This window comes from Sceloporus occidentalis, unplaced genomic scaffold, assembly GCF_023333645.1.
Source record: "Sceloporus occidentalis isolate IW3139 unplaced genomic scaffold, rSceOcc1.0.p SCAF_81, whole genome shotgun sequence".
Lineage (NCBI taxonomy): Eukaryota > Metazoa > Chordata > Lepidosauria > Squamata > Phrynosomatidae > Sceloporus > Sceloporus occidentalis.
The window spans coordinates 4,420,410-4,435,002 of NW_028317061.1; the positions used below are offsets into that span (position 1 = coordinate 4,420,410).

A 14,593-nucleotide genomic window follows, 5' to 3' on the forward strand; every position below is an offset into this window, starting at 1 on the left:
GTCGCAGTCTCTTTCTGAATACATAATTAGAGATAATTGGCTTTTACCTTTTTCTCTTGCGTTTTACATCTGTGTTGTCCAAATCAGAGTATTCCTTTAGAAAGCAAGAAGGAGGAAGGAAAGATATATTGTGCTATTTAAAACATTTTAAGATTGTTCTTTTTAGATATGTGACATTTCAAAACAGGGTATGAGTCAAATGGATTACGCCATTACTAGATCAGATGTAGAACCTGTAGAGTTGTTGTAGTTGTTAAGTGGAGTTTTATAAAGTTATTGAGTGCACTTATAGTTGTTGAGTGAATTTTTCTTCTCCTACACAACAGCCAAGTGTTAAAGCAGTTAGTAGTGCAATTATAGAACATATTACACGTGGCCTACAGTGAAAGGCTGGCAAGGTAGGCAACTACCCCCTGGAAAATTCTGGTATGAAGATTGTGGGCCTTTTAAGGAAGGTAATTCAGTATATATCCACCTGGGTATCTAGAAGTGTTTTCTATATCGTCATTTGGTGAATTTTTAAAATAATACTAGCTACATAGCTTAATTTAAATATTATATATATACATATACATACCCTTCATTATTTCAGGTGTCCAAATTGGTTTGGAGCGTTAATGGAGGCCTCTTGAATTTTAATTTATTTATTCTTTAATTTATAATGATAAGCAACTGTTTGGTATTGCTGAAAATGGATACTAAACTGATTTTATTTCTAAACAGTTCCTTACACATTGTAATACCCACTTACAATTTTGTTAAAATACTAGATTATATGTAAGTGTAACAGACTGTATACATCTAGTGACGGAACATTTTCTCTGTACCATGTGTCTAGCGAGTTCCTTCTTGTAAAAATATTTTCAATCCGTTATTGCTTCTTTATCTTTAGCTGACATTGTGTTAACATGTTTTAAAAAGAGGTCTGTAAAGTAATTTGGGATTAACATCTTAGATCTGCTGATTTAAAGCACCACAAATCCCCATCTGCTTTCTGAGTCTCAGAGAGGAAAACCTGTTTTGTGGGTCAGTATTAGTAAAAATAATTTCATTAAATCGCTTTGTACCGATTTTTGTTATTATTTTTTTGGGGAACCACATGATACTGATATATTTGATAGTTTACTGCCAAGATTTTTAGCTGTAGCTGAGAAGTTAGCAGGTTTTTGCCCTGGGACCCCAGGGTTCGTGTCTTTTATATTCTGGCAGGGCAGTAGTGTTTGGTTATGCCCGCTCCCCTGCCCAGGTTTCATAGGGTTAGGTTGTTCTTTCACAGAGCTAGCCCTTCACCTGTGAAAGAGAGTCCTACCCCTTATCACTGCCACATCTTCATTAGAGGATGAGTGCTAGGAGAGGTTAGAATGGAGGTGTGATGTTACAGGTGAGGTGGGAGTGGGGTGGGACAGAGACAGCAATGTTCCTCTGCCCATGTCTCATGTCTCTCCTCGGCCAATATCAATTCTTCCCATTGATGTTTCTGGGATTTCAGCTGTGCTGTTCCTTTTCTCTGGAGATTCCAAACCAGGGGAGGGCTGGCACATTCTGAGGGTCAGGTAAACTCAAGTCACCCCTTGCCCATCTAACTAATTTACGCACTGGCACACATATTTACACACAGCTTTCAAACACAAACACACTCACGCTAACACACACATGCACACTCACACTAAGACACACATACTCACACTAACACATGTATTTACTCTCACACACACATACTCTAACACTTACACAATCAGGCTAACACATACACATTCATGCTAACACATACACACTTACACATGCACAAATAAACTTACATACACATTCACTCTATCATACATACATACACACATAAATACATACATACACCCTCCCTTACTCTCTTGTCCTTACCTCCTTACCTATTTACCTTGCTCAGAGCCTTCTTTCTAGTGGCTCAAATGCGCTGTGCAAGCAGCCTCACTTTTACCCAGAATACTTTACCTTTCGTAGCAAATGCAAAACAATTTCTGCTAAGAGCTCATCCTTACAGTTTAAAAGCATATTTAGGAGACCAAGCCCACCTGATTGGGAGGATAAGCAGGTTATTTCCTATGAGGTTCCAGCGCACCTGCATAAATTGACAAAGCCGCAGAGGTCTGTTACTGCTGCAATACAGCCCAGCCGTGAAATTTAGTCTTCACAGCAGACCTGGTTTCTATGTAAGAAATATTTACGGGGTGTTGGATATTATCTATTCAGCATCAGTGTGGATTTCCTTCAAATTGTGGTATATAAGGCTAAATAATATGCCCCAATATATAAAGTGGGTAATGTTCACCTCCCATACAGCATGTAAAACACATACAATTTCCTGAAGATAAACAACACTTTGAAACAGTAAACCAAGTTTAATCTCTACTAATCTTTAGCTTGACCTAATGTAAAAGCATTGTTTCACCCGAAAAATACAATTTTGCATAAGAAATTGAGCCTGATGTCCCAAAAAATTGAATTCAAAATGAGCTATGGTTTAGAATTTTCTTGCCGGAAATGTAGAACAAATGCAAGACTGCAAAAAAAAAATAAAAAAAAAAAATAATACCTTTTTCTTATATGACTTTATAGCACTATAACTTTCCTCTATTTACCAAACCCTGAATTTCAGCTGTCATGGTAAGTAGCTCAGCCTTGAGTTGAGCGTGGTAGAACCTGCTGTATTATTATTTGCCGACAGGCTCCTAAAGTGGCTCCAAAAGATAGCGTGATGTTAGCCGATAAATGTACCTGCATACTGTGTTAATAGCGTTTTAAATTGCCTATGGAAGGTTTCGTAATATTGGCAATATCAGCTTGTGAGGATTTGAGCACTTAGTATAATCACTGAACCACCAGTCCTGTTTTGGATGTCAGTTATAAAATATTACAAAAGTAACAAACTCTAAATACGATAGGCCTCTGAAGTCCTTTCTCACTCACACAACATCAACTGTACTTTGACTTCTCGTGGGACGCTGTTGGCAGCTCTGGTGAGAGGAGAACCGCTCATTCTTACTTTACATAACACTCAATTAAAGTTGAGTGCATAGGAGGTATGAGTCTCTCTTTCCTCCTTGGGGTCACCAATAGGTTCCCCAAAAAAGTACAGGTGACATTACTCAAGTGAAGAAGAACTTTCAAAAGCTGCGGCAGATACTTCTCCCAAACAAAGCTATTTGTCTGGGAGTAAATGTAATTGGGATTTTAGTAGCCAATGAAGAAGAAGGAAGGCAACTGTATAGCCACAAATTATATATTTTAAATGTCTTGATAAATACCATATGCTGTGTTTAGGTTTAGTGAAACAACTGCTTTAAAATGTTGTTACATTCAAAAGAGTTGAATTCCCACATAAGTTAGGATACAAGACTTTTATTTGTGAAGTTCAGCAAAAAATAACCCAGATCCCTGGGCTCCCTTAAATTTGGTGGAGAATTGGAAATGGCAACCAATCCTTTCCACACTGGCCAAGGTGGCAGGTAACTTGTACCCAACACTTCTGGAAAATCCTTATTTTTAGTAAGCTTTTTTGTTAAGTGTTTTGGGGCAGTACTCGAATTCTTGATGGGGTAGAGTGGATTCATGTGAACCCTCTTCCATTCTTGACAATTTCCCACCCTAACCCTGCTTTCTCAGCCCTGGCCCCACTCTCTCTTTTGTCCACCACCATCTCCTCTAGGCTTCCGTGTTGAGTTGTAAGGGGAAGGCTATGAGCAACGGCTCCTGTAAGGATCTCTGGTATGGTGAATAGTCTAAAGCAGATGCATATGGATCCCGAAATATGCCTGTGGATTTGGGACCAACATTAGGACGGTTGCAATGTATGCAATTACTAAATGATTTATAACCCTTGTTATAGACTCTATAATCCCACATTAAGCACATATGTCTACTCTGTAAGTATAAGCATAAAAAGCAAAATATCTAGATATTGCACTATTCGCAAAAAAAGTAAAGTAGCGCTATTTTTTCAGCTATAGAACTAGCTTTTACATAATGATTTTTCTAAGAAGAACCACATACCACATCCTCTTGGTTAATGTTCAAAATTGGGCTCATTACATTCTTTTCCTGGTGAACACATAAAAAATACAGATGTTTTCAATTTCACTTAGCAGATTTTTGAAGCATAAAAATGTAATTTGTTAAATTGAAATGTTATCTAGAAGCATATCATCCGCATGGGGGGGGGGAGCGTATAAACGCATATAAGCGCTGATGTGGTTGATATCCAGTAAATGGACATATAGGTCACTTTTCTTTCCATGACTCTACCTAAAAGAGGTAAGATTTATAAGAAGTCTCATTTATTTTTAGGTTACTTTTTGGCATGTACAGTCATGAAGCACCAAAGCAAACTTTTAATCCTGCAGGCACCAGTTCTTTTATTAAATCCTCAGTAAAGCGGTGCTGGGACTGATGCTGACATTTAATGTCTGTAAGCAGAGACTTCCGACTTTTAGAGAAAACAGCTTGTATCTTCCAAAAAGGTGTAGTTGCTCAGAGCCCTGCGGGGAGAGCGACGTTAACCCTTTCATGGCACGTCTCTCTAATATCACCATAGATCCATAGGTAGTGTTTCCTGCATTATCCACGATTTAACTCCCTAGGGTATCTCTTCTGGAAGCAGAAAGCATTTCAGTATATAGTCCTTGCACATGCTCATTAGCAATCCTATAGAAGTCCTTTGGAGAAGACCTCTCATTTAAACCCATGAGAGTGGATTAAAAGTTATCTACACACGGAAGTTTTGCACTGCAGCTTTAAAGAAGTTAACCACACACACAGACGCATGAAAGCTTTGTACCTCTGAAGATGTTAACTATACACAACCAGACTCAAAACGAAAGAGGTTAAGATGATTACTGTGCTGCAAGCCTACAGCCTTCTCCCCATAAAATCTGAACCTCCTATAGATCAGGGGATCCAATTGTCCAACAAGCATAATTCCCTTGAAAAGTTAACTCTACAGAATGGTCACCTCCTGACGTTGTATTAAAACATACATTTATTATTATTAATTCTTTTAAAAATTCTGACCATAAAAAACAAAACTTGGATGTAAATAAGAAAATATATATATATATTGACTATGTTTGTTGTAACTAGTGAAAAACTGTCCCCAATCTACAAAACTAAAGCCAAACCTATATCAACTAGATACAGCCAAGAATATGAGCCAAGAAGAGTGAAAATGTTGAGAAAACTTTTTTTGTAAAAATCTGCCATAAGTGATTAAGGAGGATAATGTTGCACATATGGATGGAACGATCCCCAAATACACTTGAAAGGGACTAGAAGTGGACTTGGTAGTACCTAGTCAGAGAATGAGAGCGCCCAAACTCCACTCCTCTGCCCACAGGTTAAACACATTGACCAAAGACTCCGTAATCGCGTGAACGCCAAAGAGTTTTATGGTGGCAAGGTTTGCAGTACAGGTTGCTTGTGGCCCACTTGCAGCTGCATCCCCACATACAAAATAAATATCATGAAGAGGAGACGTAGGTGATTGCACAGTGTTTAATAAATGTAGATAGACATCAGCTTAAGGAATAGCAAAACAAACAGCCAGATAAGCAAAAGTCTAGGCGCAGAAGAAACATGTCCTCTAGAAAGAGAAGTCGTTGGATTGCATGTCTACTTTAATTGGTAGATTTCATTTTTTGGTCTTCACCTATTATTAAATTGTTGTCATGTTTTCATATTTTCAGCAACCTCTTGATGTGGTCCTTACATGTTTTCCCTTTAGCACTAAACCTTAAAGCACCCCATAGAAGCCACGAGCAGATTTTTTTGGAATCCCTTTAGTTTTAGAGGATATTTGAGACTATAATAAAATAACCTCTAATGTTTCTACTCTAGAGGCAAATTTCCTATGATTTTCATGGGAAACCATAAAAAAGAGGATGTTTGTGCTCCACGTACGGGGTGATACAGTCATTTAATATACACCCTATTCTAAAAACAATTATTTAGCAGCAACTTGCTTGTCTGACTTACCAAAGACAGGGATCTTTCATGTGGTACAATCCTAGTAAAGGTATTCTGTGGACTGCTGGTACTGGTTAGAGGATCCTCCTTGGGTTCTTGAATATTTTGTACTGGTTCATACAAACTATCCATGGAGCCCTCCTAAAATAAAATATACAGTTATATAAGGAAACATTATCTAGTAATGCATAAAGCAATAGTTTATCATCATTCAAAGAAAAGACAAAATTCACATTATCTACATTATATAATAGTTTGCAATCTGTTGTACCGTGACAAGACGAAAAAGACTTATGGGAAAACACAGAGTAGGTTCCGTAGCATGGGGGATCAAGGTGGCCAAAACACTCCATTATACCAAAAAAATATAAGTAGCTCTTGAACGTTAGAGAATTAGCTGCTGCTGTGGTTAACTGGCAATTTGACATTTTCTAGCTGGGCTATTTATGTTTGGCATTTGAGATTTTAGGAAGTATACTTGCCAACCTATTCATTTTTTGTTAGCTAGAATTTATGAACTTAAATATAAAGAATTTTAGATTATATACCCAAATCAACCCTCGGGCACATCAGATCATACTCAAATCATCTCACCATGAGATCATAAACAAATCACACCCCACATATTAATTCTTACTGAAGTCACACCCCACATGTTAATTCATACCCAAATCAGCACCCCCACACATCATATTGTACACAAATCAGCACCCCCACACCCATGTCAAATTCTACACAATCATACACCACATCACATCATTTAATTCATGCAGAGCAGCTCTGGCTAAAGTTACCCCAAGTGGGGTATTTATTAATTTAGATCAAGACCAAAAATGTCATATACACTTGTCCCACTGAGACTTATGTCCAATTTATAAATAGTAGCAGAGGGAACTGTGCTCAGAAGTTCAGACAGATTGTGGCTCGTCCCAAGACCCGATCATTTGGAAACCAAAAAACATCTAATAGTCTATGTATAATTCAGTATGCACTAGACATCATATTTCATTTTCAGAGTGTAAAAGATACAAAGATATAGTGGGGACAATCAGAAATTTACCCTCCATCCAATTGTTTTACTTTTGACCTGAGAAATAGTCTACTATCCCAAAAGGCCGAGCTTCTGTTTCAGTATCAGAGTTTATATCACATTTCTTCCGATAAGCATGCTGCCCAGTGGAAAAAAATAGCAACTGTGATATAGAGGTTTTCAACCAAGAATAAAAACTGGCTGGAAATTCTCTTAACAGTCTAGCCAATTTGTGTTTATTTTTTTACGTCATACTTGTAAGAAGACCTGGTCCTGCTACTATGTGTCATTGGCATGCTGGCTATTTTGTACCATAGCCGTGTTAATGCGATAAAACATTGACCTGATAAAACAATGTAATCAATGCTGGACCCTTGTTTTAATAAAATTATTACTGCAGTTTTCACTAATCGGCTTAAATTGTAGTATTTTGTGTTATCACTCCCTGGTTCCCATTTGTATGTGTCTTAATGTCTCATTGTCTAGTCTAGGTTTAATTAGGTGTTACTTTCCTAATCCCTTTACTATTGTGGTGTTTTCAATTTGTTGTTGGGGGATAAGATTTGTCTGGTGCCATTGTTGTCTATGTAATCCCTTCAAATGTTAAGTGTTAATTGTGTTAATCTGTTCCTATTTCCTGATGTGTGTCAACTCCCCCCCTCCACTGTCAGTGAACCATGGCTATCCTTAAAAAATTGTGTTCTTTTGTATTGTGACTGTTGTATTGTGCCAGGACTGCTGGTACGGTTCTTTGGGAGAGTTTTTCCCCCAGAAAAGCACTTTTACTCCAAGAACCAGAGCCGCTGCCCATCTTGTAAACGTCTTTCACTATGAGAAAGGTAGCGGTGGAAGCCAGGGACCCTCTGGTCTACTTGGGTCTCCTTACAATAATCCATATGAGAAAAACAATCCATGTAAATTTAGAATCTGTTACAAACGTCACAGGTTACCCCAGCCCTGGAATAAGGTAATAGACAGTTGGTTTTGAAGTTCATTCACTCATTGATCAGAAAAGTAATTACAAAACTAATCGCTCATTGAGTTTATGGAAACATTGGATTTTTGAACACTATTTTTTATTTGTCATGTACTAGGGCAGCAGTTGTCAAATTGAATACTTTTCTGCATGCTTCCCATAACTAATGACCACACCTTGTGGTTGCAGTAGCAATGTGTCCTTATTTTCATATAAGGTGGCTGTGCTTGAAAGCACCTTTTTATTGCGATATCGATCTGATTGACCTGAACTTGTGCTCAATATTCCAGCACTGCATGGCCTGCCCTGACCTTCACACAGGGACCTATATGGGATACATCCCAGATCATTGTATGTTTCTTCATTGAATAAAATGAAATAAATCAAAACAGCCTAGAAAAACAAGGAAGCCATACAATATAAAGATATCGGCTGGTATAAAGCATGGAAGCAGAGTAAACTGGGGACGTTGGTATACTGTTGTCGTATTAAAGTAGTCAGTGGGTCAGTGGGGATGAAGTTACTTGTAGTCCTCAGCATCTCTGTAATTCCTGTTCAGAATGTAGTAAACCATGCGTTCTCAAGATTTCTCAGAGTAAACTACAGCAGTTCTATGCTGTAGTTTTGAACCATTAAAGTGGAAAGGGAAACAAATGTTTGAATGGTAACAAGGTCTTCTAATATGATCTTTAAGGAAAATAGTCCATCTCAGCGCCAAGATAAAAAAAAAGGGGGTACCCAGGAGCTGTGGCTCATAAAATAACGGAACACAAAAGTACTCCAGTATACGGCACTCATTGAGAATAAAAGGACAAAATATGTAACATTTTTTGTTGGAAAAGAGGGATATACGTAAATAGAAAGAGAGACCCAAATTCTCCAATATCTCGCTACAATAAAGCACAGATTCAGAACAGCATATAGTAAAAACAAAAAAATCTAACATTGCACATAAGTGAGCGCACTGAAAATACCCAGCTAGGAGTGGAAATAGTTAAAGTCTTTGCACCCAGGTAGGTGTTGGTGTTATTTTTGTGGCACACTCTTCATACACTCTTCACCCGTCCTATTTATCCCCATTTTTGTAATAAAGGTTGTTACTTCTTTATTATTTTTGTCCTTTCACGCTCAATGAGTGCCGTATACTGGGGTACTAGAACTCACATCATGCCCAGGCAGAGTTTGCCTTCATAAACATGATGGGAGTGATAAACCCAAAACAGCGGCTCCTGTAAGCGAAATCTCCCAAAACATCAAAATCTCTTTTGAAGGTTTTCATCATTACACTCGGCATGTTTGAATACTTGGGACTCAGAGTTTAGTTCAGTCATACAATTTGCACAAAATCTAAATTAGTTTGTGTCGTATAGCATCTGTCCTTTTCTAAACCAATACCAAAACAAAAATACAAACAATTTTAAACTCTCATTTTCCTTGATTTTTGAAAATTATCCTGACTTGTATTTTATGTACTAGGCTTCTGCAATCAGTACGCTCATTGGGTTATACGAGAAGTAGCATTTTTAACCAAAACATGGTCAATTTTTTTTACCAAAACTATGAAATTACAGTTGCAATGTAGTTCTCAAAGGCAGTAATAGCATTAATTGGCATCTGTTCTTACGCAATAGACCACATCATTGTATCGTTAGCTTTATAGTGTATAAATCAATGCTTTTTGAGAAGAAATGGGAACATTTCACAAAACAAATCTCTTTCATGGATAACTCACCAACGAAAAACAGAACAGGTTCATTTTGAATCAGTTGTCAGTATCCGTCAACAAAAGTTGCATTGCGAGGCGCTCAGGCGGTAGAATGGAGATCTCTCCTGTACTCGCAGCTGTTTGAATATTTCTTGCCTAGAGATTACAGCGAGACAAAATCCCTACAGTAATCCATGGGACTCAGGATCCATTATTAAATGAGGCAGACATTCCAAGTGCAAGCGCTTTCCTGCATGAAACAAAACCGATTACTAATTCTGAACGTAAAAAACTAAATGTCATGGTTTCGCAAAATGGTTATAAAAATATATCTAATAATTTATAGTAAAAAAAAAATAATAATAATAAATGGATAATGTATTTTTAGATGCTGGATTAAAAAATTTTATCCTCCACTTAAAAAGTAAGTAATACTAATGGTTGGAGATATTTTGTTATGTATAGGTAAATCCCAATGAATGAAATGCCAATCCACAACAGAAATATATTCTTAAAATGTCAAATGAATACGAGCCTTATGTTAAAGAAGAACAAGTAATTATTTTATGAACTAGATAATTTTGAAATATCGATATGAAAATGTATATTATATAAGTAACTTCTACTTTTCTGGGATAGTTCACTACTTTCAGCATCCCTGAAGAAACCCGCTTACAGTGTTAAACCAGATGAAACCTTCAGTGGAGGACACAGACAGACATATCCTACCAACATGTGCATTTTTTTTTTTCATTTTTGGCACTGCCGCACCAAGGGCAAGGGGGGCGATCATGGCTCCTTTGGTAAATTCCCCTGATCTCACCTTACTGTCTCGGGTCAGATTAGGGAAAAAGCACATGGAGCAATTGCACCAAGGCCTTGGCATGCTGATGGGTCCCATGAAGCGGTGATCTGATTAGGTCCCACGACATCCTTCCTCATGGACACTGCATGCCGAGAAGGGATGTCATTTCCAGGCCACAGTAAGGAAGCTACAGGCCACAAGGAACGTACAGGACGTAAGGAAGTACTGTGTCTATGTGTATACATGTGTATGTGTGTGTATATGTATGTATGTGCATATATAGTTTGTGTATGTGAATATGTATATTATCATACACAAAGGAAAAAAAAGATATAAAGAGGCAGAAAGCAGAGAAAAAGGGAGAAAAACAGCTTTCTACAGGCAGGAAATCCAGAGAAGGGGCCCTTTTTGTGTAATTGCTCCAAGGCCAAAGCTCCTTAATTTTGTGTTGGCTTCAAGGTGGCTCTTCAAGGTAGGTGGGCCGTTCCAACCCCATTTACCTATATATAGGATATCAGTATCCTACTGGAGATGCCTCTCTCACTTAATTGAACATTTTCCTCAAATTATTTTCTAGATTGTTTTAAATTATTCTATATTATGTATTATCAATTATCATATCATTATTATAAATAACGTATTAGTATTATGAATGTGTACAGTATATGGCAAGTTATTCCTCATGGAAACATTAGGAGTGTAAGTATGATTCTACAATGCTGTTCAAATAGATCAACAGTTTTAATAGTTATTTAAACAGAGAGGAAAATTGCCCAGGACAAAATATGAAATCACAAACTGAGTTCCTTTAATTAAGATCACCTACCTCAGACACGAGACCTCCAAACATAATAAAAATCTGTAAAAATAGATGACGTCAGGCTATTCACTGTATTCACTAGAGTTTCCTATTGTATCTAAACAATTATTTATAAAATAAATAGGTTTATGGTTATTTGAAAGTATAAAAGCTTGAACTTCCACAACCAGCTTAGATTTGACTCTATTGCAACATTTAATACATTGTGAGAATAGTAAATTCTGACACTACTTATAAGAAACATGATTGAGTCTTCTCACCATCTTATTCAGTGATCATCCCCTAATGCTCATCACGTCTCCAAATCCCGAATGTGCTTTTGGTTGTATACCCACGTCGGTATATAATTCCATAAGCTCCACTGAGAAAAAAAATCTGCGTCTCTCACACTCTGGTTATAAACCCCCATTTTAGATCCAAGCAGATGTAATTTCTGTTTGCTCAGAATAACGGTGACCTTGCTAAGGACAATGCCGGTGTCTGCAAGATGTGTGTAATTACTGAACAGCTGGAGATCCCCGTGGGGCATTGGAAAAGCGAGAGGGTTCTGTGTGCTTTGCATGCTTGTAAGAAGAGGCCTTCATGTTTCACCCAACATCTCAGAATATACCTTAGTGTAGCGACATTATGTCAAAAGAGGCTGCATTTCCAAGAAGAATAGTTTAGCATCTATGTTCATTAGCCTAATAAGGTAATATTTATTAACCAAAGAAATAAGGATGAGAGGCACTCCACAGATGCTTTCCAATTCATGAAGTATTTATTTTGGAAAATTAAATCCGTATTTGTTAAATCATGAGGAATTCACAGCAAAAAAACGTTCTCTTCAAAGCTTAACTTGGTGCAGTAATTGGAGAAGCAGTCGTTGGGTCCAAAACTAATGACAATAATCCTTTTTTGAATTTTATTTTTTCCCCTCATTTTTGCACCTTTCGAATTTGAAATTATATTATTAAAAGTTCAGTTTTAAAGTGATCTGAGGTAGGATTTTTGTCAGGATAGATCACAGGCATTGCAATAGTTTATTTTTTCTGGAATTAACCTCTTGCATCCTGTCCTTTCAGGATGTTTCCTGGAGAGTTTGCATTTGCTAATACTTCATAAGCAGCACCTGTTAGATTTAATGGACTGTGAATGCTTAATACATGTATCCACATGTTCTGGGAAAATACTAGTCATAGCTTGTTTAAGCCTGTCTGGCCCCTGAAAAGTCACACCTTCTAACCCCCAAAAAATGAGTGAGATGGAGGGGGAAAGATGACTAAACTACAGCAAGCAAACTTTTTGCCATTCATTTGTTTTTGTTTCTTTGTTCTCAGAGATTCGTACTGATGCATGAAATTGGCAAAATGTATTTCAAACTTATCATATGGGCCATTTTTACACTATAGATACCTCTAGTGATTTAAACCAATGGAAACCACATGTTTGTTTTAAAATAAGGTTTGCAAAGGAGCAGGTTCATGAAATGGGAAGCATATAAGGGAAATAGGCAGAAGACAGACGCTATGTTCCTTATGGGTTACAGTGGGTGGAGCAACTAGAACAGAAATTGCCCTTCAAGTAGTGATTTGGGACATAGGGTAGCTGTAATTCAAAAATGCCTATATTAAAGGGTTAACAAAACATCTTGCATGAATGCCAGAAAAATAAAAAAAATTCTAAGGCTATACCGTGCCATAAATGCCATCAGGAAACCTGGCCACACCCCACCATAAAATCAGTGGAACACGAAGAGCATCCAAACAGGGCATCTTCAAAGGATACAAGATACTGTCTTGGGTGCCAGGCAATGAGGTCACACAAGGGACGCAGCACTGAGCATCTTCAGAGCTGTTATATAAAAAATATGGTTATGCTTCCATAGTAGAATTATAACATGAAGACATTCTCTGTGTTATATCCATGACAGTAGGATACCTAATCTACAATTTGCATACCTGGGAACTTCCCAGAGTAGGTTACCTGGAGCCTTCCTTCTTCTGTGGGAATCGTTTTGCATAGGGATGTGGTTAGCCCAGACAGCCTTTAGTGGGTAGTAGAAAGGTGTTTCTAGTGTAAAAGAAAAGAAGCAACTGACACAGAAATCTGGAGGTAGGGCCTCACCTGGAGACTCTGGATCAAAATCCAGGTATGACAGCTAGGATGGGATCTCAACTCATTATAATTCCTATGTATTTGTTATTTTTATGTGTATTTTACACCTGCAAGACTTTAAAAATCCATTTTCTAATGTGTTACAATTTTGTTTTAAATATTGCAAAAAAAAATAAAATTCACAGCAATATTTTTTTTGTTAAAAAACTGAAACATCCTCATATAGAATATATATATATAGTACACTCTATGAAACTATTAAAGTACATATCACTCCCATGCAGTTTACAAATACTTAGGCTTTTAAAAAAAATCTATATATGCTGTGAGAAATACAGTTTAAAAATGTATATACTGTTAAAATTACTAAGCATTTGGTCTTCAGCAAAAGTGATCACCTTTCACCAAATCCTCAAAAAACAACAAAGGGAAATAATTTCATAGAATGATTTGTTTTTCATATTGAAAGAAAAACGATTTATGGGGAAAAAAATCCTTTAAACGTTCATTGTAACCCCATTATGTGATGTAAGGGTGTCTATTATAAGGCAAGCACAGAGATCTCTGTAAATGCAAAAACATTTTTAAAATATTTACTGCTGTGTTTTTATAGATAATGAAAATTACCTTGACCCATTTCTTTCCTGTGCAGAAATAAAAAGGTTTGATAAATAATGAGAAATAAACTGTGTTCTCCTGTGGAGATTCATAACCAAAGCAGCTAAAAATGAAATAGCGAGAACCCACACTGGTTCAATTCCTTTTTCTAAGCTGTGTATTTATATGTCTCACTCCGCTGCTGGATAGGTGCCGACTACAATAACACCAACTAGTCTTTCTCCTTGTTTCTTCAACAAATAGTTGTTGGTCCGATGACCTAGTTTAGTTTTAGTTTTGTGAAATGGCTTAGTAATCAGATGGTCATGAACCGGGCACAACGACATTCAACGACTACTTAACAAGTATAATCAAATCTGCAGTGCCCTTTGCAACATACACCATCAACATTCATGGAGAACTATCTCAACTGTAGTGAAAGGCAACAACGGGCTTAATTGTGGACATTTGACCAAATGCAAGATCTTTTTCAGTGTAGGCAAAGATCTACTTAAAATTACAGTTTGATGTCCAGAACCCCCACCCCCCTATTGTATAAAAACACATATTAA

The 14,593-nt window shown here is 37.1% G+C and overlaps 1 protein-coding gene across 1 annotated transcript in view; it reads right to left on the reverse strand.

Annotated features, from left to right (window-relative positions):
• Positions 1-14,593, reverse strand: part of LOC149285321 (uncharacterized) — a 63,863-nt gene that overhangs the window by 28,626 nt on the left and 20,644 nt on the right. Inside the window, exon 2 of the mRNA XM_089495537.1 lies at positions 6,001-6,132. Within this exon, the coding sequence (XP_089351663.1) occupies positions 6,001-6,132 (132 nt within the window). The remainder of the gene's footprint in view (positions 1-6,000; positions 6,133-14,593) is intronic.